At 54.3% G+C, this 27,855-nt stretch overlaps 1 protein-coding gene across 1 annotated transcript in view; it reads right to left on the reverse strand.

Annotated features, from left to right (window-relative positions):
• The window catches only part of LOC132387554 (palmitoyltransferase ZDHHC5-like), a 79,950-nt gene that overhangs the window by 43,627 nt on the left and 8,468 nt on the right, over positions 1-27,855 (reverse strand). The window contains exon 2 of the mRNA XM_059959933.1: positions 16,047-17,311. Within this exon, the coding sequence (XP_059815916.1) occupies positions 16,047-16,150 (104 nt within the window). The 5' untranslated portion in view covers positions 16,151-17,311. The remainder of the gene's footprint in view (positions 1-16,046; positions 17,312-27,855) is intronic.

The following is a 27,855-nucleotide window of genomic DNA, read 5'->3' on the forward strand; positions in this document are numbered from 1 at the left end:
TCGTTGATTTCAGACGGTCTCAGCCTGAGCGCACACCCCTCAGCATCAGCAGCTCCACAGTGGAGAGAGTGGAAAACATCAAGTTCCTTGGGGTGCAGATTTCGGACAATCTCACCTGGTCCAGGAACACCACTGGGATTGTGACATGAGCCCAGCAGAGATTGCACTTTCTGAGGAAGCTTAAACAAGCATCACTCCCCACTAGCATCTTAACTACATTCTACAGAGGAGAGGTTGAGAGTGTGCTGACCTTTTGCATCACAACCTGGTACTCCAGCTGCAGTGCTGCCGACAGAAAAGCCTTGCAGAGGGTGGTTCGGGGAGCAGAGAAGGTTATTGGGGTCTCCCTAACTTCTGTCCAAGACCTCTTTCAGAGTCAATGCCTCCAGAAGACCCGGTACATCATTAAAGACCCCTCACACCCTCTCCATGAACTGTTTGCCATCAGGTAAACGTTACAGGAGCATCAAAACTAAAACCACATGGCCTTTTCCAGACCTTCTCTCTGCTTATTCTTGTTCAGGTATGGAGTTCCGGAGTTCTTTGACACTATCATATACATATAAACTGTTATTATTGCCCATGTTAGTTTAGTTCAGTGTTTTTTTTTCAACATATATTCTCTTTTATATATTTTCAAATTTTTTTTCTTTTTCTTTTGACGATTATTTTTGTTTTTTTTCATATATATTTATATAGACTTGATTGATCAATGTACTTTTTTTTGTTGATGTTTAATAGGATATTATTATCTTATTATTAATGTAATTTCAAGTCTATTGTATTCATAACCTATTCTTTATTATGTTATGTTTTTTTAATATTTATATGAAACTCAATAAAAAGATTGAAAAAGAAAAAAAAAACTAAAACCACAAGGCTACTAAACAGCTTCCTCTCTCAGGCAGTCAGACTGCTAAATAGCTGCTCCACCTGACTCTGCTTTGGACACTTTTAATTTGCACTGGACACTTATAACTTGTTTTTAACTGACATGCAGCTGTTGTGTTTTACTATTTATTGTTATTTTTATTATTTAGTGTTGCGTTTGTTATGTTATGATTGCACTGCTCCTGGGAAACGCTGTCTCATTCTGCCCTGCAGAGCTGATGTACGGTTAGAATGACAATAAAGTTTTTGAATCTTTTTTAAATTTAACTACGCATTCCTTCTTTTCCAGTACAAGTATGTGTTGCTTAATGCCCACGATACATTGTGAAATCAGACACACACACACATATCTATATATGCACACACAATACCACAAATTTGGTTTTACACACATCTTACACAACTCCTGTACTCAATATTTGTATTCCTGGACGCCTGTTCTTCCACACTCCTGAAGTGCAACACCTCATGCTTGTCCACGTTAAACTCCAACTGCCACCTTTCAGCCCATTTTCACAGCTGGTCCAGATCCTGTGTCAGGGAAACGAAGGACCCACACCCCTCATTCTCGTTATTCGCAACTCTCCCAACGGTACGAATGTCTATCCTGTCACCACACCCCACTGGACCCGCCATGCCTCAGTCCGATCAGCCCTCACTCTCCCAGATTCCAGGGAGGATGGAACATGGAGTCAATTTCCTCAGCTTTCGTTGTGGGACAACCCTCTTGTCCCAGGAATTACAGGATCAGATTTATTATTGCCGGCTTGTGTCATGAAATGCAATACATGATTAATAAAACACTGAGTTCCTATGTGTATGTACGTGTGATGTCCATTGAGGAACCGGACGGCGGAGGGGAAGAAGCTGTTCCTGAATCACTGAGTGTGTGCCTTCAGGCTCCTGTACCTCCTTCCCGACGGTAACAGTGAGAAGGGGGCATGTCCTGGGTGGTGGGGGTCCTCAATGACGGACACTGCCTTCCTGAGGCACCGCTCCTTGATGATGTCTTGGATACTGTGAAGGCTGGGACCTGTGAGCCGACTAATTTTACAAATTTTCTGCAACTTCCTCCAATCCTGAGCAACAGTCACCACCCTGCTCCCCACACATCAGCCAGTCAGAAGGCTCTCCACTGTACACTTTTTGAGTATTTAGTATCCTAGTTTTTGAGTATCCTAGTTGGCATACCAAATCTCGTCAAACTCCAAACGAGATATAGCCATAATCTTGTCTTCTTTATAGCTGAATCAATATGTTGTGCCCAGGTTTGGCTGCAGGAGAGATTGACACCAAGGAACTTGAAATAGCTAAATTTCTGCTCAATCTTCTCTGTACTGCAGTGGCATAAAACACCAGACAGACCTCATTTGCAGCTGTGCCCTGTTACAGGAAGGGTGTTGAGCAGAGGTTCCCAACTTTCTTAAAGCCAAGGACCAATACCATGACAGCAAAGGGTCTGTGGACCCTGGGCTGGGCACCCCCGTACGCTGTAAAGGCTTTGGAGAGAGTGCAGGACAGGTTCACGGGGATGGTGCCCGGATTAAAGCAATAAAGAGAGCTTCGGTAGCTTTGGGCACAAACAAGAGAAAATCTGCAGACACTGGAAATCCGAGCAAGACACACAGAATCCCAGAGGAACTTCTGGACCTATGGGAAAAGAGCTCTGCCAAAAGGTCTTGGCCCGAAATGTCCACTATTTACTCTTTTCCATGGATGCTGCCCGGCCTGCTGAGTTCCTCCAGCATTTTCTGTGTGTTGGTTAGGTAGATTGGGTCATTTTCTCTGGAGGGGTGGAGCCTGCCGGGGGACCCGTTAGAGGTTTACGTGATTATGAGGGGAAAACAGTCTGAGTTCCCCCCCCCCCCCCAAAAGGGTAGATACGCCAAATAACGCAGGACAGAGGCTTAAAGTGAGAGGGAAACATTTTACGTGGGCAGTTTTTTGTTAAAACTACCCCATAGGTTGGTGAAAATGTTTGCAAACAACACAAAGATCGGTGACATTGTGGACGGTGTAGGTGGTCAGGTGATACAGCTGGGGTCCACAGACTCCTTGCTGAATGGTACTGGTGCTTGGGCTTTGCCCTGCCTGTCCATGTGTCTGTCTAACAGCCTCCTGAATGCTTCTACCATGACCCCCCACAGCAGAGCCCAAGCCCCCACCGCTCTCTGCGGGGGGGAAAAACTTGCTGAGTAAATCTCTCAGACTTCTCCATACCTCGTCTTGAATACTCTGTGAATATCTGACATCTAGAAGAAAATTACCAGCCTCGACTACGGGAGAAACAGGCAGGCTCACAAGACAAAGACTAACTCAGACAGGCTAGGTGTCTCTATCGGACCAGGGAGTGAGTACAGGAGTCAGGAAGTCAGGCCGCACTGGGAGGGTTACAGGAAGGGTGGGGTTCAGCAGGGAAGATGACAGAGCTCAGACGGGAAACACTGTCAACGTGGGAGGGAGTACTGGCATGAAAGGCCACTTGCTTGTAACTCCACATTCTTGTTGCATAACAAAGAACGAGGGGGGCCTACATCAGGCTGAGGAACAGGGTAGGAGGACGAGGGGGTCTACATCAGGCTGGGGAACAGGGCAAGAGGACGAGGAGGGCCTACATCAGGCTGGGGAACAGGGCAGGAGGACGAGGGGGGCTTACATCAGGCTGGGGAACAGGGCAGGAGGACAAGGGGGGCTTACATCAGGCTGGGGAACAGGGCAAGAGGACGAGGAGGGCCTACATCAGGCTGGGGAACAGGGTAGGAGGACGAGGGGGGCTTACATCAGGCTGGGGAACAGGGCAGGAGGATGAGGGGGTCTACATCAGGCTGGGGAACAGGGCAGGAGGATGAGGGGGGCCAACATCAGGCTGGGGAACAGGGCAAGAGGACGAGGGGGGCCTACATCAGGCTGGGGAACAGGGCAAGAGGACGAGGGGGGCCAACATCAGGCTGGGGAACAGGGCAGGAGGACGAGGGGGTCTACATCAGGCTGGGGAACAGGGCAGGAGGACGAGGGGGTCTACATCAGGCTGGGGAACAGGGCAGGAGGACGAGGGGGGCCAACATCAGGCTGGGGAACAGGGCAGGAGGACGAGGGGGTCTACATCAGGCTGGGGAACAGGGCAAGAGGACGAGGAGGGCCTACATCAGGCTGGGGAACAGGGCAGGAGGACAAGGGGGTCTACATCAGGCTGGGGAACAGGGCAAGAGGGCGAGGAGGGCCTACATCAGGCTGAGGAACAGGGCAGGAGGACGAGGGGGTCTACATCAGGCTGGGGAACAGGGCAAGAGGGTGAGGAGGGCCTACATCAGGCTGGGGAACAGGGCAGGAGGACAAGGGGGGCTTACATCAGGCTGGGGAACAGGGCAAGAGGACGAGGAGGGCCTACATCAGGCTGGGGAACAGGGCAAGAGGACAAGGGGGGCTTACATCAGGCTGGGGAACAGGGCAAGAGGACGAGGAGGGCCTACATCAGGCTGGGGAACAGGGCAGGAGGACAAGGGGGGCTTACATCAGGCTGGGGAACAGGGCAAGAGGACGAGGAGGGCCTACATCAGGCTGGGGAACAGGGTAGGAGGACGAGGGGGGCTTACATCAGGCTGGGGAACAGGGCAGGAGGATGAGGGGGGCTTACATCAGGCTGGGGAACAGGGCAGGAGGACGAGGGGGGCCAACATCAGGCTGGGGAACAGGGCAAGAGGACGAGGGGGGCCTACATCAGGCTGGGGAACAGGGCAAGAGGACGAGGGGGGCCAACATCAGGCTGAGGAACAGGGCAGGAGGACGAGGGGGGCGAAGACCAGGCTGGGGAACAGGGCAGGAGGATGAGGGGGGGGCGAAGACCAGGCTGGGGAACAGGGCAAGAGGACGAGGGGGTATACATCAGGCTGGGGAACAGGGCAAGAGGACGAGGGGGGCCTACATCAGGGTGGGGAACAGGGCAAGAGGACAAGGGGGGCCTACATCAGGCTGAGGAACAGGGCAAGAGGACGAGGGGGGGGCGAAGACCAGGCTGGGGAACAGGGCAAGAGGACGAGGGGGTATACATCAGGCTGGGGAACAGGGCAAGAGGACGAGGGGGGCCTACATCAGGGTGGGGAACAGGGCAAGAGGACAAGGGGGGCCTACATCAGGCTGAGGAACAGGGCAAGAGGACGAGGGGGGCCTACATCAGGCTGAGGAACAGGGCAGGACGATGAGGGGGGCCTACATCAGGCTGGGGAACAGGGCAAGAGGACGAGGGGGGCCAACATCAGGCTGAGGAACAGGGCAAGAGGACGAGGAAGGCCTACATCAGGCTGGGGAACAGGGCAAGAGGACGAGGAGGGCCTACATCAGGCTGGGGAACAGGGCAAGAGGACGAGGAAGGCCTACATCAGGCTGGGGAACAGGGCAAGAGGACGAGGAGGGCCTACATCAGGCTGGGGAACAGGGCAAGAGGACGAGGGGGGCATACATCAGGCTGGGAAACAGGGCAAGAGGACGAGGGGGGCGTAGACCAGGCTGGGGAACAGGGCAGGAGGACGAGGGAAGCGTAGAGGAGGGAAGACCAAACCATCACACTCTGCTCACCCCACTTGCTACACCCACCGCTGTGGGACTGTCCAACACCCCCACACTGAATGTCCTTCCCCTTCAACCCCTGCTCTGTCCCTCCTGCCGCCCTCAATCTGGGCTGAGAATGAGGGATTAGCAGCCCGGTAATCTCATCCCTGGCAACTGCTGGTGTGATTAATCCAAAGAAGTAGGGCAGCATCTGTGAGGCTAATCGGGAGACCCGGGATAAATTAGCAGGCGGACAACACCAACTGAGCAGTGGCAGAATCACTCAGTCACCACCTCAGTGAGATTGGACAGAGGGGGCATCAGATCGCAAACTTCATTGACATACCATGGGGAACAATTAACAGCAGTGGATATTCAGGAACAGAGGCAGAGGGAGCTCCACACAATGTCTGACCCGTGTCCCGGGAGCGATCGGTGTCCACACTGGGGATAAAGTGGGGGGGACACTGTGGGGGTGATGTAGAGGGAGCTCCACAACGTGTCTCACCCGTGTCCCGGGAGCGCTCGGTGTCCACACTGGGGATAAAGATGGGGGAGACACTGTGGGGGTGATGTAGAGGGAGCTCCACACCGTGTCTGACCCGTGTCCCGGGAGCGCTCGGTGCCCACACTGGGGATAAAGTGGGGGACACACTGGGGGGGTGATGTAGAGGGAGCTCCACACCGTGTCTGACCCGTGTCCCGGGAGCGTTCGGTGCCCACACTGGGGATAAAGTGGGGGGACACACTGTGGGGGTGATGTAGAGTGAGATCCACACCGTGTCTGACCCGTGTCCCGGGAGCACTCGGTGTCCACTCTGGGGATAAAGTGGGGGGACACACTGTGGGGGTGATGTAGAGGGAGCTCCACAACGTGTCTCACCCGTGTCCCGGGAGCGCTCGGTGTCCACACTGGGGATAAAGATGGGGGAGACACTGTGGGGGTGATGTAGAGGGAGCTCCACACCGTGTCTGACCCGTGTCCCGGGAGCGCTCGGTGCCCACACTGGGGATAAAGTGGGGGGACACACTGTGGGGGTGATGTAGAGTGAGATCCACACCGTGTCTGACCCGTGTCCCGGGAGCGCTCGGTGTCCACACTGGGGTAAAGTGGGGGGACACACTGTGGGGGTGATGTAGAGGGAGCTCCACACCGTGTCTGACCCGTGTCCCGGGAGCGCTCGGTGTCCACACTGGGGATAAAGTGGGGGGACACACTGTGGGGGTGATGTAGAGGGAGCTCCACACCGTGTCTGACCCGTGTCCCGGGAGCGCTCGGTGTCCAAACTGGGGATAAAGTGGGGGGACACACTGTGGGGGTGATGTAGAGGGAGCTCCACACAGTGTCTGACCCGTGTCCCTGGAGCACTCGGTGCCCACACTGGGGATAAAGTGTGGGGACAGACTGTGGGGGTGATGTAGAGGGAGCTCCACACCGTGTCTGACCCGTGACCCGGGAGCGTTCGGTGTCCACACTGGGGATAAAGTGGGGGGACACACTGTGGGGGTGACGTAGAGGGTGCTCCACACCGTGTCTGACCCGTGAGCCGGGAGCGCTCGGTGCCCACATTGGGGATAAAGTGGGGGGACACTGTGGGGGTGATGTAGAGGGAGCTCCACACCATGTCTGACCCGTGTCCCGGGAGCACTCGGTGTCCACACTGGGGATAAAGTGGGGGACACACTGTGGGGGTGATGTAGAGGGAGCTCCACACCGTGTCTGACTCGTGTCCCGGGAGCACTCGGTGTCCACACTGGGGATAAAGTGGGGGACACACTGTGGGGGTGATGTAGAGGGAGCTCCACACCGTGTCTGGTCCGTGACCCGGGAGCGCTCGGTGCCCACACTGGGGATAAAGTGGGGGACACACTGTGGGGGTGATGTAGAGGGAGCTCCACACCATGTCTGACCCGTGTCCCGGGAGTGCTCGGTGCCCACACTGGGGATAAAGTGGGGGGACACACTGTGGGGGTGACGTAGAGGGAGCTCCACACCGTGTCTGACCCGTGAGCCGGGAGCGCTCGGTGCCCACACTGGGGATAAAGTGGGGGACACACTGTGGGGGTGATGTAGAGGGAGCTCCACACCGTGTCTGACCCGTGTCCCGGGAGCACTCGGTGCCCACACTGGGGATAAAGAGGGGGGACACACTGTGGTGGTCATGTAGAGGGAGCTCCACACCGTGTCTGACCCGTGTCCCGGGAGCACTCGGTGCCCACACTGGGGATAAAGTTGGGGGACACACTGTGGGGGTGATGTAGAGGGAGCTCCACACCGTGTCTGACCCGTGTCCCAGGAGCGCTCGGTGTCCACACTGGGGATAAAGTGGGGGGACACTGTGGGGGTGATGTAGAGGGAGCTCCACACCGTGTCTGACCCGTGTCCCGGGAGCACTCGGTGCCCACACTGGGGATAAAGTGGGGGGACACACTGTGGGGGTGATGTAGAGGGAGCTCCACACCGTGTCTGACCCGTGTCCCGGGAGCGCTCGGTGCCCACACTGGGGATAAAGTGGGGGGACACACTGTGGGGGTGATGTAGAGGGAGCTCCACACCGTGTCTGACCCGTGTCCCGGGAGCGCTCGGTGCCCACATTGGGGATAAAGGGGGGGGACACACTGTGGGGGTGATGTAGAGGGAGCTCCACACCGTGTCTGACCCGTGTCCCAGGAGCGCTCGGTGTCCACACTGGGGATAAAGTGGGGGGACACACTGTGGGGGTGAAGTAGAGGGAGCTCCACACCGTGTCTGACCCGTGTCCCGGGAGTGCTCGGTACCCACACTGGGGATAAAGTGGGGGGGACACACTGTGGGGGTGATGTAGAGGGAGCTCCGCACCGTGTCTGACCCGTGTCCCGGGAGTGCTCGGTGTCCACACTGGGGATAAAGTGGGGGGGACACTGTGGGGGTGATGTAGAGGGAGCTCCACACCGTGTCTGACCTGTGTCCCGGGAGCGCTGGGGATAAAGTGGGGGGACACACTGGGGATAAAGTGCGGGGGGGACACTGGGGATAAAGAGGGAGCTCCACACCGTGTCTGACCCGTGTCCCGGGAGCGCTGGGGATAAAGTGGGGGGACACACTGGGGATAAAGTGCGGGGGACACACTGGGGATAAAGTGGGGGGATACACTGTGGGGGTGATGTAGAGGGAGCTCCACACCGTGTCTGACCCGTGTCCCGGGAGCACTCGGTGCCCACACTGGGGATAAAGTGGGGGGACACTGTGGGGGTGATGTAGAGGGAGCTCCACACCGTGTCTGACCCGTGTCCCGGGAGCACTCGGTGCCCACACTGGGAATAAAGTGGGGGGGGACACTGTGGGGGTGATGTAGAGGGAGCTTCACACCGTGTCTGACCCGTGTCCCGGGAGCGCTCGGTGCCCACACTGGAGACAAAGTGGGGGGACACACTGTGGGGGTGATGTAGAGGGAGCTCCACACCATGTCTGACCCGTGTCCCGGGAGCGCTCGGCGTCCACTCTGGGGATAAAGTGGGGGGGGGGGAACACTGTGGGGGTGATGTAAAGGGAGCTCCACACCGTGTCTGACCCGTGTCCCTGGAGCACTCGGTGTCCACACTGGGGATAAAGTGGGGGACACACTGTGGGGGTGATGTAGAGGGAGCTCCACACCGTGTCTGACCCGTGTCCCAGGAGCGCTCGGTGTCCACACTGGGGATAAAGTGGGGGGACACACTGTGGGGGTGAAGTAGAGGGAGCTCCACACCGTGTCTGACCCGTGTCCCGGGAGTGCTCGGTACCCACACTGGGGATAAAGTGGGGGGGACACACTGTGGGGGTGATGTAGAGGGAGCTCCGCACCGTGTCTGACCCGTGTCCCGGGAGTGCTCGGTGTCCACACTGGGGATAAAGTGGGGGGGACACTGTGGGGGTGATGTAGAGGGAGCTCCACACCGTGTCTGACCTGTGTCCCGGGAGCGCTGGGGATAAAGTGGGGGGACACACTGGGGATAAAGTGCGGGGGGGACACTGGGGATAAAGAGGGAGCTCCACACCGTGTCTGACCCGTGTCCCGGGAGCGCTGGGGATAAAGTGGGGGGACACACTGGGGATAAAGTGCGGGGGACACACTGGGGATAAAGTGTGGGGACAGACTATGGGGGTGATGTAGAGGGAGCTCCACACCGTGTCTGACCCGTGACCCGGGAGCGTTCGGTGTCCACACTGGGGATAAAGTGGGGGGACACACTGTGGGGGTGACGTAGAGGGAGCTCCACACCATGTCTGACCCGTGTCCCGGGAGTGCTCGGTGCCCACACTGGGGATAAAGTGGGGGGACACACTGTGGGGGGTGACGTAGAGGGAGCTCCACACCGTGTCTGACCCGTGAGCCGGGAGCGCTCGGTGCCCACATTGGGGATAAAGTGGGGGGACACTGTGGGGGTGATGTAGAGGGAGCTCCACACCATGTCTGACCCGTGTCCCGGGAGCACTCGGTGTCCACACTGGGGATAAAGTGGGGGACACACTGTGGGGGTGATGTAGAGGGAGCTCCACACCGTGTCTGATCCGTGACCCGGGAGCGCTCGGTGCCCACACTGGGGATAAAGTGGGGGACACACTGTGGGGGTGATGTAGAGGGAGCTCCACACCATGTCTGACCCGTGTCCTGGGAGTGCTCGGTGCCCACACTGGGGATAAAGTGGGGGGACACACTGTGGGGGTGATGTAGAGGGAGCTCCACACCGTGTCTGACCCGTGACCCGGGAGCGCTCGGTGCCCACACTGGGGATAAAGTGGGGGGACACTGTGGGGGTGATGTAGAGGGAGCTCCACACTGTGTCTAGAACTGGGGATAAAGTGAGGGTGAAATCGTCAGAGAGAGCTAACCCAGACTACACCGATCGCTTGAACAAGCAGGCAGCAGCTCTGAATGGAAAGCTTCCTGCTCCCTGAGGAGTTCAGTGCTGATCTCGACGAGCACAAAACAACAGCAAGGACAGCCAACAGGAGGACGAACAGTGGGAATCGAACATTTTGTTCCATCTTTGTCTGCATTCGACTGCCAAGAGCAGGGTAGTGATGGATTTATGAGGTGTTGGGCAGATGTGTGCTTCACACTGAGAAGACAAGATGATTAGCTGGAGCTACCAAGCATCGCACCGTTTTTTAACACCAGGAACTGTTTGCTCTCTGCACGCAACAGCAGGAGACCAGTAGGCTTCTCGTTTCTGTATGTCACACTGGGACTTTTACTGTGCATGGTTCCCGGTACTGAGTGTCACACCAGGAGTATTCCCACACCTCCTCTCTCCCTGTGTCCGTCACCTCTTCCCTCCCCTACAGCCCTCCCTCCCTCCCCGTCTCAGTCACCCCCTCCCTCCCCTACACCCCTCCCCGTCTCCGTCACCCCTCCCTGTCTCCATCACCCCCTCCCTCCCCTTCCTCCCTGTCTCAGTCACCCCCTCCCTCCCCTACACCCCCACGTCTCCATCACCCCTCCCTCACCCACACTCCTCCCCGTCTACGTCACCACTCCCTCCCCCACACCCCTCCCCGTCTCCGTCACCCGCTCCCTCCCCCACACCCCTCCCCGTCTCCGTCACCCGCTCCCTCCCCCACACCCCTCCCCGTCTCCGTCACCCCCTCCCTCCCCTACACCCCTCCCCGTCTCAGTCACCCCCTCCCTCCCCTACACCCCTCCCCGTCTCCGTCACCCCTCCCCGTCTCCATCACCCCCTCCCTCCCCTCCCTCCCTCCCAATCTCAGTCACCCCCTCCCTCCCCTACACCCCCACGTCTCCATCACCCCTCCCTCACCCACACTCCTCCCCGTCTACGTCACCCCCTCCCTCCCCCACACCCCTCCCCGTCTCCATCACCCCCTCCCTCCCCTACACCCCTCCCCGTCTCCGTCACCCGCTCCCTCCCCCACACCCCTCCCCGTCTCCGTCACCCCCTCTCTCCCCCACACCCCTCCCCGTCTCCGTCACCCCCTCCCTTACCCACACTCCTCCCTGTCTCCGTCACCCCCTCCCTCCCCTACACCCCTCCCCGTCTCCGTCACCCCCTCCCTCCCTAACACTCCTCCCCGTCTCCGTCACCCCCTCCCTCCCCCACACCCCACGTCTCCGTCACCCCCTCCCTCCCCCACACCCCACGTCTCCGTCACCCCCTCCCTCCCCCACACCCCACGTCTCCGTCACCCCTCCCTCCCCGTCTCCGTCACCCCCTCCCTCCTCCACACCCCACGTCTCCGTCACCCCTCCCTCCCCGTCTCCGTCACCCCCTCCCTCCCCCACACACCTCCCTGTCTCCGTCACCCGCTCCCTCCCCTACACCCCCCGTCTCCGTCACCCCCTCCCTCCCCTACACCCCCACGTCTCCATCACCCCCTCCCTCCCCTACACCCCCCGCCTGCGTCACCCCCTCACTCCCCCACACACCTCCCTGTCTCCGTCACCCGCTCCCTCCCCTACACCCCCCTGTCTCCGTCACCCCCTCCCTCCCCTACACCCCTCCCCGTCTCCGTCATCCCCTCCCTCCCCTACACCCCCCGTCTCCGTCACCCCTCCCTCCCCTACACCCATCCCCGTCTCCGTCACCCCCTCCCTCCCCTACACCTCCCTGTCTGTCACCCCCTCCCTCTCCTACACCCATCCCCGCTCCGTCACCCCCTCCCTCCCCTACACCCCTCCCCGTCTCCGTCACCCCCTCCCTCCCCAACACCCCTCCCCGTCTCCGTCACCCCCTCCCTCCCCAACACCCTTCCATCTCAACCCTCGTGTGTAATTCGCTTATATCCTCCACGTGCCTGTTAGCTCCCCACCCCTGCCATCCCGCTGATCTCTGTAACCTCTCACATCAGCCACAGAACCAACAGGTTCTGCGTTAGCACACGTGCCACCTCCCGTCTGCCCAGAGGGTGGACCGATCTCTCTGTTGGCGGCCCTGATCTTCTCCGTCACTGCTGTGAACTGCAGGAGGAACTCGGCCTCTCCCGGGAGGCGAGGAACTGTGGACATGCTCCATCCGGGATGTTGTTACCATCAGGGAGGAGGCAGCGAGCCTGAAGACTCACACTCAGCAATTCAGGAAGAGGTCTCTCCTTGAACCCACCAGCACGACCTCACTATTCCTTACATTCATCGTAACTTGTAGTAATTTTTTATGCCTTGCAGGTCAGTAACATTTTCTGAATCCCTGACCCCACCTCTGTGTTGTGCACTGATTTCCAGACAAAGAAGCCAACGTAATCCAGGACCCTCTTCCTCACTTCTCCCCTCTCTAGTTGGGCGGGGATACAAAATGCTGAAAGCACGTACCCTGGGGCTCGAGGAGAGCGGCGATTCCACTGAAACCGATCTTATACCTCAACAACTGGCATTCAGGCCTTCTGCTCCTTGCCAAACTGTTCGTGTGCTCAGTCCCGTCGATCTGCTCCCGGACCAACCCCTCCCATCCACGTACTCATCCAAACTTCGCTTCAACGTTGAATTTCAACCCACACCCACCACTTCAGCCGGCAGCTTGTTCCACACTCTCACCACCTTCTGAATGAAGGCCATCTCCCTTCAACATTTCAACCTCTCACCCATTACCCCATGACCTCTAGCTCTCTCCTCACTCAACCTCACTGGAAATGTTTCTCCCCTTCCCTCCCGGTCCTGAAGATGGGTCTCTGCCTCAAACAGCTCGTTCCCCTTCCTTCCCGGTCCTGAAGATGGGTCTCTGCCTCAAACAGCTCGTTCCCCTTCCTTCCCGGTCCTGAAGAAGGGTCTGCCTCAAACAGCTCGTTCCCCTTCCTTCCCGGTCCTGAAAAAGGGTCTCTGCCTCAAACAGCTCGTTCCCCTTCCTTCCCGGTCCTGAAAAAGGGTCTCTGCCTCAAACAGCTCGTTCCCCTTCCTTCCCGGTCCTGAAAAAGGGTCTCTGCCTCAAACAGCTCGTTCCCCTTCCTTCCCGGTCCTGAAGAAGGGTCTCTGCCTCAAACAGCTCGTTCCCCTTCCTTCCCGGTCCTGAAGAAGGGTCTCTGCCTCAAACAGCTCGTTCCCCTTCCTTCCCGGTCCTGAAGATGGGTCTCTGCCTCAAACAGCTCGTTCCCCTTCCTTCCCGGTCCTGAAAAAGGGTCTCTACATTTTGTGTAAGCTGCTTAGTGGGAAAAGCCTGATTGAACTGACCCTATCTGTCCTCATAATTTTGTATGCCTCTATCATATCTCCTCTCATTCTCCCACACTCCAGGGAATGAAGTCCTAACTTGTTCAACTTCTCCTTGTAACTGCGACCTCAAGTCCAGGCAGCATCCTTGTAAACGCTCTTTGTTATATGACTATTGATTGGTCCCCTTCTACGATAAGGTGGCAGCTCTTGGCCGCGTGACCTACCCCATTAAAACTTTGCACTGCCCTTTCTAGCTGTGACACCTTATTCTGCTTTCTGTGTTACTTCTAAGTACTGACACGCAGACTTGGTATGAGATTATGAAAAGCAAAGATAGAGACGACACAAAGCTGCAACGACCAACATCAGTCAACATCTTGCGTAAGGTGAGGGGAGGTGTCAGAGGTGGGTTTTCTCTTTAAACAAAGAGCGGGTCATGTCGAGAACGCACTGCCAGAGGGGTGGTTGAGACTGACACGGGGGACATTGAAGAGACTCGCAGATGGAGTTCAACCAGAAAAGTGTGGAGTGATTCACCTTCGAAGGTCAGTGTGGAGGAAGAGAGGGACGCTGGGGTCCATGTCCATAGATCCCTCAGAGTGGCCGCACAGGTTGACAGGGTCGTTAAGAGGGCGTTGACTGCATTAGTCAGGGGATTGAGCTCAACGTTACAGTTCGATAAAGCCCCGGGTACTCCAATAAAACTCGGCGCACTGCAGGGACGGTAGTGGAGGTGCTCTGATGTGCGGAGAATGGAGGGGACTGGACGCTGTGCCGGCAGGAGGAATTAGATTCACTGGGCATCAGCACATGGTGGGCTGTTTCATGCTCATTAATTCCTCATGTCCCCCTCTCCAGCTCACTCACACTGTTCCCTAATCTGGGCCCGTACAGAGACGGGTGAAGGAAAGTGGAGTGTAGGAGGGGAGGGGGAGACCGATGCTGCAGGAGGTTTCGGCACACTCCGTGGCCACTTTATCAGACACCTCCTGTACCTAATGGAGTGGCCGCTGAGTGTATGTCTGTGGTCTCCTGCTGCTCTGGCCTGTCGATATCACCGACATTATCGCTCTGCTTTCAGAGAAGCTCTTCTGCGCACCGCTGTTGTAACATAGAATAGTACAGCACAGTACAGGCCCTTCAGCCCATAATGTTGTGCTGACCCTTAAACCCTGCCTCTCATATAACCCCCAACCTTAAATTCCTCCATATACCTGTCTAGTAGTCTCTTAAACTTCACTCGTGTATCTGCCTCCACTACTGACTCAGGCAGTGCATTCCACGCACCAACCACTCTCTGAGCGAAAAACCTTCCTCTAATATCCCCCTTGAACTTCCCTCCCCGTACCTTAAAGCCATGTCCTCTTGTACTGAGCAGTGGTGCCCTGGGGAAGAGGCGCTGGCTGTCCACTCTATCTATTCCTCTTAATATCTTGTACACCTCTATCATGTCTCCTCTCATCCTCCTCCTCTCCAATGAGTAAAGCCCTGGCTCCCTTAATCTCTGATCATAATCCACACTCTCTAAACCAGGCAAAATCCTGGTAAATCTCCTCAGTACCCTTTCCAATGCTTCCACATCCTTCCTATAGTGAGGCGACCAGAACTGGACACAGTACTCCAAGTGTGGCCGAACCAGAGTTTTATAGAGCTGCATCATTACCTCGCGACTCTTAAACTCTATCCCTCGACTTATGAAAGCTAACACCCCATAAGATTTCTTAACTACCCTATCTACCTGTGAGGCAACTTTCAGGGATCTGTGGACACGTACCCCCAGCTCTCTCTGCTCCTCCACACTACCAAGTATCCTGCCATTTACTTTGTACTCTGCCTTGGAGTTTGTCCTTCCAAAGTGTACCACCTCACACTTCTCCGGGTTGAACTGCATCTGCCACTTCTCAGCCCACTTCAGCATCCCATCAATGTCTCTGTGCAACCTTCGACAATCCTCTACACTATCTACATCACCACCAACCTTTGTGCCGTCTGCAAACTTGCCAACTCACCCTTTTACCCCTACATCCAGGTTGTTAATAACAAAGTCACGAGAAATAGAGGTCCCAGAACAGATCCTTATGGGACACCACCAGTCACAACCCTCCAATCCGAATGTACTCCCTCCACTATGACCCTCTGCTTTCAGCAGGCAAGCCAATTCTGAATGGTAACGTGTGGTTGGTTGAGTTACTATGGCCGCTCGCTGGATGTTTGTCACTATGCTCTGTTGTATGTGTGACTATCCCGGGGGAACAGCAGTTTCTCAGATGCCCGAACCACCCTGCCTGGCACGGAACAAAGTCCCCGTTCTGATCTTTGACCACTGAACCTCTCACCCGTGCCTGCGGGCTTTTCTGCACCGAGCTGCTGCCACACGATTGGCCGATCAGACACTTGTGTCACTACCAGCGCTGACGAACTGCTCCGCAGCACGACACCGTCCACCCCCCTCCACAACCGGGCCGGGAAGAAGAAGCAGGCTGTACTCACGGGAAGACGAAGAAGAGAGACGTGGAGCCCACGAGGAAGGTGGCGGCGGCCGACACCGGGATGTACTTGCTGGGTTTGAAGCTCCCCTCCGTTCCCGATGGCATATTGCTCTGGCTCCCGGCTCCCTCAGCAGCATAGCAGGGTCCCAGTGCAGGCGGGAAACGGGGGGGTGGGGAGGAGGGAAGGGAGGAGGGAAGGGAGGGAGGGAAGAGTCGCTCCTGGGTGAGAGGGGAGGTGTGATGGGGCGGGGAGCGGCGTCAAGGCCTCCAAAGGCGGGGGCAGAGAGAGAAGGAGATGCAACGAAGGAGGGTGTCCCCAAGACGGACAGCTGCTGGGTTTGGAGCAGGACCCTGTTCCGTTTCGATAAGCGGGAGGGAGAAAGAGTGGTGGAAATTGTACGATTGATCTCGGCTCAGCTGTCCTGGATAGGACGCGGTCAAACCCGAGGTGATTAAGTAGTCTGCGGGGCCTGAGCGGGGTGGAATCGAAGTGTAGGTTATTACACGGGCTATTTACATCAGCGGCTCTCAGATCCGGACCGGGAACTGCAGAGGTGGCAGTGAGCTTTGGGCAGGAGGGTGGGGATGAGTTAACTCAAATGAGCAAAAGGAGGGTTTTTTTTTGGAAAAGGAACCGGGAAGGGGGAACGTGGGAGAAAGATATCAGGGATCTGGTGAGGAAAATTGCTGGCCGTGGAGAGTAAAACCGTTTTAACACCACTTGATGAATCCTCTCGGCGGTCCGCAGGCGGAGATCCAGGCGCGGAGGCAGCTGTGGAGCTCACTCACTCCTGGTTTGGGGTGGGACGCCTCAGTGGAGTAGGGTAGACAGCGTCACTGTGCACCCCCGCCCCCCCCCCCCCACCTCTGTCCTCTTTGCCGATTAGCTTCGTCTGTATTCCTCTCGAGACCAATCAGCCAACATCCATCAAGCAGGGGTGGGGGGGGTGGGGCAGGGGAGCCCCTCTCGGAGGGTGCAGGCCTCTGAGCTGGGTGCCAAACGAGTGCTGAGACCACCTCCTACGGGAAGCTGGGGGCCCCCGACAGGCCCCGCACCTCTGGCTGCCGCGGGAAGTAAAGGCAGTGTGCCCAAGCCCCTCCGCAGGTCCGTCTGCCCAGTTCTTCCTTTGAACTCGATCAGTTTCTGTCCGTCGGTTTCCGAGCCGACCCAGGGAAGTGTCAGACCTCCTCGTCTACATTGGGGAGACGGCCTGTCTCGGGGCAGCGGGTCCTCCGGCTGGCTCTCTACTCTGCTTTCTCTTCTTCCTATCGGCCGTGCGCCGGGAAACAAAGAGAGATTTTCAGTACCCCAGGAGCGAGAGGGAACCGCCCCACCACTCACCCTCATTTGCCCCCTTTCACATTTTTCACGCGCTTCTCAAAGCAGGCTTCAACAGAAGGCAGAAGGGTTCCGGCGGGCTCGGAATTGCGACTTCAGACCAGTTTTACCAGTGGTGAGGTTCAAATACCTTTCCACATCTACCTGCCACAAATCCTTCAGATTATTAATTTCAGAGTCAGAATCACTGACCTACAGTACTTCATGAAATTAGCTGTTTCGGCAGTCAGTCTGAACCAGGTGAGGGCCTTCAGCAGGCCTTATAGGGTCATGCCTGTCCTAGCATGTCCAATCCTCACAGAAGGGTCAGAGTGAGCAGCTTCAAGTGCCTGGGTGTCAATATCTCTGAGGATCTAACCTGGTCCCAACACATTAATGTAGTCTTAAAGAAGGCAAGACAGTGGCTATACTTTATTAGGAGTTTGAGGAGTTTTGATTTGTCACCGAAAACACTTGAAAACTTCTACATGGAGAGCAGCATCACCGTCTGGTATTGGTGGGTGGGGGGTGCAAAGGATGGAAATAAGTTGCAGAAAGTTATAAGATTAGTCGGCTCCATCACGGGCACCAACCTCCGCAGTATCCGAGACATCGTCAGGGAGCGGTGCCTCAGTGTCCGTCATTAAGGACCCCCACCACCCAGGACATGCCCTCTTCTCACTGTCACCGTCAGGAAGGAGGTACAGAACGTGAGAAACAGGAGCAGGAGTCTGGCCCGTCGAGCCTGTTTCGACATTCAGTAAGACCATGGCTGATTTGGCCATGCCCTCATCTCCACCTAGCGCCTTTTCCTCATAGCAAACAGGAGGAAATCTGCCGATGCTGGAAATTCAAGCTGGTGGAACTCAGCAGGCCAGGCAGCATTTTTTTCCCATAGCCCTCATTTCCCCTACTATACAGAAGCCTGAAGGCACACTCACAGCCATTCAGGAACAGCTTCTTCCCCTCTGCTATCGGATTCCTAAATGAGCATTGAACCCTTGCCCAAAACCTCACTTTTTAAAAAGTATATATTGCTTCTGTTTTTGCTCAACTTATTTAAAATTTACTATTGAATAGACGTAGACAAGTGAAGGAACTCGAGCAGCACACAGAAAATGCTAGAGGGACTCAGCAGGACAGGCAGCAAACGGCCTGAAACTTCGACCGTACTCGTTTCCGTAGACGCCGCCTGGCCTGCTCAGCTCCCCCAGCTTTTTGTGTGTGTTGCGTGGACTGCCAGCACCTGCAGATTTCCCCTTGTTTGCTGATGTAACTCAGTTCTTTTTCTCTGTATTTATCTATCAAGTATTTCCTTGTACTGCTGCTGTAAAGTTAGCAAGTTTCACGGCGTACGCTGGTGAAATGAAGCCACTGCACTGGAGAGATCGACAGTGAGATGTGACGGCAGGAAGGCGATTCCGCAGCGGTTTGAGGAAGGTGGAGGGCGAAGGGCAACCGAGGATGAGCCCAGCTTGTGATGGCTGCTCACGTCACTGGACCTGTCCTCGCTGGATACGGCAGACAACCAAAGACAGGATAATGCTTTAGTTTAAATGTTACAGGCTCTCTCCCCGCACCCCCACACGCGACAGTTTTACTACCTTCTGCTTTAAGGCCGCCACAAGTACGATTTTTAAATGCTGTACTATGCCGTGCCAGTGATTTACCAGGCCCGATCCTGGGAACTTTCTCCGTGGGAGTGGCACTGAGGCCTCAGCCCCTACCTGTCCGGTGGGGTGGGGTGCAGAGAGAGTTAATGGGTAACGCTCCAGTCACGATTTTCTTTTCACAGCTGCAGAGCTTCTCAGGCACTGGGCTTGGTCCCCTCCAGGGGAAGAGTCAGAAAGGGCGGGGACGGATTAGAGAACGAAAAGCAAGAGTCTCTGTAATGTGCACCATCAGGGGTGGGAATTGACCTGCCTGTGGCCTGCTAACCCGTGGCATGGACGCTGTCTCCTCGTCAGCTCGCCGTGTGTGGGCAACCTACCCACCACCACCTCCAACCTTCTCACGCACACACTGGCCCGCGTCCATCGCACGATCCCTCAGCCTCCTTAGCTCCAGGGGATACAGTCCCAGCCCAGCCACAGCCTCTCCTCGTGATTGACACTCAACCTGCTGGAGGGACGGCAGGTCGAGCGGCATCTGTGGGGGAGGCTGGAGGATTCCTCGTCCTCTGCTCAGCCTGCTGAGTGCCTGGGGAAGACTGCGCGACTCTCGATTCCAGCAGCTTCCGTGCGTCAACATCCTTCCTGCCCGCTTTCCAGTTTAATCATATCCTTCCTGTCGCCCGGAGAGCAGGACTGCACACAACACCCTCCGCAAGGTCTCCTACCGCTCTACCGTACTCAGCGGCCTAAACACCAGACACCTTCGTCGCCCGTCCACCTGTGCTGCCACTTTCGGGGCAGTGAAGTACCCCTACCCCTGGGCCTCCACTCAGAGGGCGCCGCGGTTAACACAACCCTGTTACAGCTCTCTGTAAGGGGTTTGGATGCTCCCTCCCGTGAGAGCGTGGGTTCCCTCCAGGTGCTCCGGTTTCCTCCCACACTCTAATCAACGGCCCGGCTAGTAGGTTAATCGGTCATTGTAAATTGCCCCGTGATGAAGACCAGAAGACACAGGAGCAGAATTAGGCCATTCAGCCCATCGAGTCTGCTCTGCCATTTCAACATCCCAGATCCCACTCAACCCCCCCTCCCCCCCGTACACCTGCCGTCTCACCATATCCCCCTGACCGATTAGGAAACAGAATATATCTACGGACTTGGCCTCCAGAGTCTGTGGCAGAGCCTCCCACAGATTCGCTACTTGCTGGCTAAAAAATATTCCTCCTCACCTCTGTTGCAAGGAGTAGCCCCTTAATTTTGAGGCTGTGCCCCCCAGCCCTGGATACCCCCACCATAGGAAACATCCTCTCCACATCCCCCATATCTGGTCCTTTCAACATTCAGTGGGTTTCAATGAGATCCTCCCGCATTTTTCTAAATTCCAGTGAGTTCAGGCCCAAAGCTGCCCAACGCTCCTCAAAGGTTAACCCCTTCACTCCCAGAATCATCCTCGTGAACCTCCTCTGGACTCTCTCCAATGACAAAACATCCTTTCTGGGATATGGGGCCCAAAACTGTTGACAATACTCCAAGTGCTTCTGACTAGTATCTTATAAAGACTCAGCACTATCTCCTTGCTTTTATATTCTATTCCCCTTGATATAAAGCCCAGCAGCGTCTCTACTTTCTGCGAAGGCTGAGGAAAGCCCATCTCCCACCCCCCATCCTCATCACATTCTACAGGGGTTGTATTGAGAGCATCCTGAGCAGCTGCATCACTGCCCGGTTCGGAAATTGCACCGTCTTAGATTGCAAGACCCTGCAGCAGATGGTGGTCAGCTGAAAAGATCATCGGGGTCTCTCTTCCCACCATCACGGACATTCACACTACACGCTGATTTACAAAAAAGCTGGATGAACTCAGGTCGAGCAGCATCTGTTGAAAGAAGCAGTCAACGTTTTGGGTTGAGACCCTTCATCAGGGCGAAATGAGTCGTGACGAAGGGTCTCAACCCGAAATGTTGACTGCTTCTTTCAACGGATGCTGCCTGACCTGCTGAGTTCATCCAGCATTTTTGTACCTTTTGATTTGACCACAGCATCTGCAGTGTACTTAGTGTTTACACTACACACCGCATCCGCAAAGCAAACAGCATTATGAAGGACCCCACGCACCCCTCATACAAACTCTTCTCCCCCCTGCCGTCTGGGAAAAGGCTCCAAAGCATTCGGGCTCTCACGACCAGACTCTGTAACAGTTTCTTCCCCCAAGCCATCAGACTCCTCAATCCCCAGAGCCTGGACTGACACCTTACTGCCCTATTGTCCTGTTTATTATTTATTGTAATGCCTGCACTGTTTTGTGCACTTTATGCAGTCCTGGGTAGGTCTGTAGTCTAGTGTAGTTTTTTTCTGAGTTGTTTTTTTACATAGTTCAGTCTAGTTTTTGTACTGTGTTATGTAACACCATGGTCCTGAAAAACGTTGTCTCATTTTTACTGTGTACTGCACCAGCAGTTACGGTCGAAATGACAATAAAAAGTGTCTTGACTTGACTTGGTAAATGCCAACATTCCACTTGCCTTCTGTACCACACTCAACCTGTACGTTAACCTTCTGGGAGTCTCCTTCGTCCCTCTGCACCTCCGGTGTTTGACCCTTCTCCCCATTTAGAATACAGTCTGCACTATTGATCCTTTCACCAGAATGTTTGAGTGCACATTTCCCAACTCTGTATTCCACCTGCCGCCCATTCTTCCAATCTGTCCGTGTCCATCGCATTGCTTCCTCGGCACTACCTGCCCCTCCACCCATCTCTCCAATGACAACACATCCTTTCTGAGATAAGGGGCCCATAACTTGATAATACTCCAAGTACACGCTGACTAGTCTTATAAAGGCTCAGCATTATTATGATGAAGCTCAGGTCAAATAAGTGGGCTGCTGGCCAGCATGGTTTGTTGGGGTGGAAGGCTGTATCTCTATACAGCACTCCCCAGAGTCCTACTGTTCTGGTAGAGCCCTGCCCTGGTTTAACTTCCCAAAACGCGCCAGCATGGTTTGTTGTGGTGGAAGGCTGTATCTCTAATACAGCACTCCCCAGAGTCCTACTGTTCTGGTAGGGCCCTGCCCTGGTTTAACTTCCCAAAACGCGCCAGCATGGTTTGTTGTGGTGGAAGGCTGTATCTCTAATACAGCACTCCCCAGAGTCCTACTGTTCTGGTAGGGCCCTGCCCTGGTTTAACTTCCCAAAACGCGCCAGCATGGTTTGTTGTGGTGGAAGGCTGTATCTCTAATACAGCACTCCCCAGAGTCCTACTGTTCTGGTAGGGCCCTGCCCTGGTTTAACTTCCCAAAACGCGCCAGCATGGTTTGTTGTGGTGGAAGGCTGTATCTCTAATACAGCACTCCCCAGAGTCCTACTGTTCTGGTAGGGCCCTGCCCTGGTTTAACTTCCCAAAACGCGCCAGCATGGTTTGTTGGGGCGGAAGGCTGTATCTCTGTACAGCACTCCCCAGAGTCCTACTGTTCTGGTAGGGCCCTGCCCTGGTTTAACTTCCCAAAACGCGCCAGCATGGTTTGTTGGGGTGGAAGGCTGTATCTCCATATGGCACTCCCCAGAGTCCTACTGTTCTGGTAGAGCCCTGCCCTGGTTTAACTTCCCAAAACGCGCCAGCATGGTTTGTTGTGGTGGAAGGCTGTATCTCTAATACAGCACTCCCCAGAGTCCTACTGTTCTGGTAGGGCCCTGCCCTGGTTTAACTTCCCAAAACGCGCCAGCATGGTTTGTTGGGGCGGAAGGCTGTATCTCTGTACAGCACTCCCCAGAGTCCTACTGTTCTGGTAGGGCCCTGCCCTGGTTTAACTTCCCAAAACGCGCCAGCATGGTTTGTTGGGGTGGAAGGCTGTATCTCTGTACAGCACTCCCCAGAGTCCTACTGTTCTGGTAGGGCCCTGCCCTGGTTTAACTTCCCAAAACACGCCAGCATGGTTTGTTGGGGCGGAAGGCTGTATCTCTGTACAGCACTCCCCAGAGTCCTACTGTTCTGGTAGGGCCCTGCTCTGGTTTAACTTCCCAAAACGCGCCAGCATGCACTCTCCCGAGGCCACAACCTACTGACACTTAGAACATAGAATAGTACAGCACAGTACAGGCCCTTCGGCCCAAAATGTTGTGCCAACCCTCAAACCCTGCCTCCCATATAACCCTCCACCTTAAATTCCTCCATATACCTGTCTAGTAGTCTCTTAAACTTCACTAGTGTATCCGCCTCCACCACTGACTCAGGCAGTGCATTCCACGCACCAACCTCTCTCTGAGTGAAAAACCTTCCTCTGATATCCCCCTTGAACTTCCCTCCCCTCACCTTAAAGCCATGTCCTCTTGTACTGAGCAGTGGTGCCCTGGGGAAGAGGCGCTGGCTGTCCACTCTGTCTATTCCTCTTAATATCTTGTACACCTCTATCATGTCTCCTCTCATCCTCCTCCTCTCCAATGAGTAAAGCCCTAGCTCCCTTAATCTCTGATCATAATCCATACTCTCTAAACCAGGCAGCATCCTGGTAAATCTCCTCTGTACCCTTCCTGTTTCCATCCAAGGGGTCAGTGTGGACATGGTGGAGGATTACAAATACCCAGAGATACGAATGGACAATAAACAGGACTGGTTAAAGAACACTGAGGCTGTTCTACAAGAAGGGTCAGAGCCGTCTCTACTTCCTGAGGAGACTGAGGTCCTTTAACATCTGCCGGACGATGCTGAGGATGTTCTAGGAGTCTGTGGTGGCCAGTGCTATCATGTTTGCTGTTGTGTGCTGGGGCAACAGGCTGAGGGTAGCAGACACCAACAGAATCAACAAACTCATTCGTAAGGCCAGTGATGTTGTGGGGGTGGAACTGGACTCTCTGACGGTGGTGTCTGAAAAGAGGATGCTGTCCAAGTTGCATGCCATCTTGGACAATGTCTCCCATCCACTCCATAATGTACTGGTTAGATACAGGAGTATATTCAGCCCGAGACTCATTCCACCAAGATGTAACACTGAGCGTCATAGGAAGTCATTCCTGCCTGTGGCCATCAAACTTTACAACTCCTCCCTCGGAGTGTCAGACACCCTGAGGCAATAGGCTGGTCCTGGACTTATTTCCACTTGGCATGATTAACTCATTATTATTTAATTATTTATGGTTTTATATTGCTATATTCCTTCACTAATCTTGGTTGGTGCGGCTGTAACGAAACCCAATTTCCCTCGGGATCAACAAAATAAGTCTGTCTGTCCAATGCTTCCACATCCTTCCTATAGTGAGGCGACCAGAACTGGACACAGTACTCCAAGTGTGGCCGAACCAGGGTTTTATAGAGCTGCATCATTACCTCGCGACTCTTAAACTCTATCCCTCGACTTATTAAAGCTAACACCCCATAAGCTTTCGTAACTACCTTATCTTCTTCTCATGTTCTTGGTATTTATTGCCCATTTTTTATTACTCTTTCTTTCTCTTTCGTATTTTCACAGTTTGCTGTCTTTTGCACTCCAGTTGAATGCCCAGGTCGGTGCAGTCTTTCATTGATTCTGTTATGTCTATCACTCTACTGTAGATTTATTGAGTATGCCGGCAAGCATCTCAGGGTTGTATATGGAGACGTGGAAGTACTTTGAACTTTAAACCCAATTTCTCCCGGCCGCTCAGCATTGCGTTGCAGAAGGTGGGCGGTCCAGTCTGCTCGAGACAAGGTACTGAACTGCTGTCTCAGCCTGTGGCTACGTTTCACCGCTCACCAGATGAGATCAGGCAACGGATTTGCACATCTACATCCACCCAACGTACCACATTCGATCAGACTGCCGAATGAGATAAGACTCAGGCTCTGTGATAATTCTTTTTAAATGTCATTTCACAGCTATTCGACATCTTCAGGTTGTGATACCAGGTTGTATTTTAAACTTTTGATACAATATACCACCAGTAACACTTTAATTGGCTGTGCAACATTAAACTGTGGTATACCTTGAGCAGAATAAGAAATTTAGGATTTTAATTTCTATTATACTAAGCTGCAATATAGGTTCATTTTCGTAACGATTTAAGGTATACACAATTACAAGAGGGCTAGAACTGATAGACTGGGTAGGAGCAATACACACACACAAAATGCTGGAGGAACTTAGTAGGCCAGGCAGCATCTATGGAAACGAGGTTTTGGGCCGAGACTGCGTTAAGAGTGACTTTTTTTGGATTTAGCACATGCAGCAATGAAGTTGACTGACTTTGGCCACTAGCAGTCAGTTTGGGCTATGCATTGAAGATTAAATTCAAAATGCAGACCAGTCGGAGCAGGAAACAGGCATTTAACCGATAGTCTACACCCCACTGCCACAGTGATTAACACTTTATTTTGGGTGTGATGGTGGGAAGATCCAGCCATTTTAAACTGTTACCTGCAGTTCAAGGCAACATTATCAATATGGAATTGTCATGAATTTTCTTTGACCTTTAACGTATAAAATGCTGTGTAGAGTTGGGCACAGGCAGACCTTTTTCCAAGTGAAAGAGTCTTCTATGCAGAGCCTTGTTTTGTTGAACACAGAGGCTGCCTCATCGCTACCAGTACTTCTCTCCAGTGACTTCATTCACACAACGGCAGGCTGCAACACAATTCCCCTCCGCATCGCAGGTCAGGCCTTTCGGCCCCAGTCACCTGTGCTTGAAATGATGCCAAATTGAACCAAACTCTGCTGCCAGCACATCGCTCCACTTCCTGAATATTCGTGTCTTTTCAAAGCCTTTCAAAGCCAGCGCCACTGCAGGCAATCACCACTCTCTGTGCATAGAAATCTATCTCTCAAAATCTCTGCAAAGCTTCTTCCCGCTCACCTTAAACTTCTGCCCTCTGGCACTGGGCACTTCCACCCAGGGGAGAAGAGAGATGCTGTCAACTCCATCTCCTAATCTTACAAACCTCTACAAGATCTCCTCTCAGCCTCTGTTGCTCCAGAGAAAACAACCCAAATCTGTCCGACCCCAGATTATCGCTCACACCCTCTAATCCAGGCAGCACCCTGGCGATCCCCTTCTGCAGCCTCCGCACCCTCCCTGACCAGAGCTCCACACATCTGCAATGTGACTTCCCTACTCGTCGTCGTCAACGCTCCGAGCGGCCCCCACCCTCCCTGACCAGAGCTCCACACATCTGCAATGTGACTTCCCTACTCGTCATCAACGCTCCGAGCGGCGAGGGCAAGACGCAGATATTGAGACCCTGACAAAATGCTGGAAGAACTCAGGAGGCCAGGCAGTACCTACAGAAGTTGAAGAGCCCTTGAAAGTGAGTCCATAGGTTGTGGAATCAGATCAGTGGTGAGGACGAGTGGGATTCTCCCCCCTGTTTCACAAGCCTCACGGTTGAGGGGTAATGCCTGCTCCCTGACAATATGACAACAACTTTAATTCATCTGTTTTTAAGATGTTGCTGAGCAGTGTAACCACGCAGGTTATAAAAAGGCAAAACATCACCCGGCGAGACGACAGCTTAGCCGATGGGATTTCAGACACTGGACAGCAGATTATCCGGGTTCAGTTCAGAACTAGGTTTAATATCACTGGCATATGTCGTGATACTGCGTGATTTTAAAGCACCAACCTTCAGCATTTCTCCTGATCTCACAAAGTAGCTTATTAAACAACATAACAGCATTAACCTGCCAGCAATTTCAGTCTTTAGTAAGAGGTACAACATATATCCCAGCCGGTGTTTCCCCGGGGAGACGGTGGAATAGATATGTTGAAGGGACATTTCCCTGGGGAGACAGTAGAACATAATCGTTGAAGAGGCGTTTCGCGGGACAGTTGAACGCGCAGGATGTGGAAGGACACGGGCCACGTGCAAACAGACGGGTTTACTTGAAATTGGCACCGTGGTGGACACTGGCCCTGTCCCTTGTTTGTGGGCTTTGAAACTACACACACCTCTGCAAGTTAAAACAATGTGGTTGCAGTCTGAGCCCCTACTGGACTGCAGAAACACTGCTTTAATTTACACCAGACTACACTTTAGCACCCGACACGGCATCTTTACACAAAGTCGCTCGCAGGAAAACACTATTCAGTACTGGGTTGCTCATGTTGTACGCCTGGCTCTTGCCACCGGACTGGATCTCTGCCAGTAAGAGAGATTGACTGGTGGCTTTACAAAAATGATAAACCGTGCATGGTCCCATTCTCTTTTGAATGCTTCTTTCGAGCATAGGACATGTCGGAATTCAATGTGCAACTAATTAGATTTCGGCTCTGGAGACAAGAGTTACGAAACACTGCAAAATTGCATCACATCTGAACCAGGATGACACCACTCTCTCAGCCCTGTCACCCGGGCGTTCACCAAGGTTCATCCTGTAGTTGGAACAGGTACAGGGAAAAGCCCTTTGGTCCACCATATCCCTGCCGATCTAAAGTAAATCCCTTCTTCCTGCATGTGCTCAGGTACAACTCCATCTTCCATTTCCCTGGCCAAATCTCCAGATCTCGTAGCCGCTTCATTAGGTATGTTCTCCATCCCCTTCACGGTCCGATGCTCTTCCACACACCACCGCGGATATCTGAGTTACTATCGGCTTGAACCAGCCCGGCCGTTCTCCTCTGACCTCTCTCACGAACGAGCCGCCGGTCACTCGAGGTGTCGGTTCATTTCTCGCACCTTCTCTGCAAACTCTGGAGACAGCTGTGCGTGAAAATCCCGGGAGATCAGCAGTCCCCGAGATACTCAAACCGCCACCAATCAACCCCATTCCATGGTTAAAAGCAAACACCAGGAAACCTGCAGATGCTGGAAACTCAAGCAACACACACAAAACGCTGGTGGAACGCAGCAGGCCAGGGAGCCGCTATAGGGGGAAGCACAGTCGACATTTCGGGCCAAGACCTTCCGTCAGGACAG

This window comes from Hypanus sabinus, unplaced genomic scaffold (genome assembly GCF_030144855.1).
Source record: "Hypanus sabinus isolate sHypSab1 unplaced genomic scaffold, sHypSab1.hap1 scaffold_198, whole genome shotgun sequence".
Taxonomy (NCBI): Eukaryota; Metazoa; Chordata; class Chondrichthyes; order Myliobatiformes; family Dasyatidae; genus Hypanus; species Hypanus sabinus.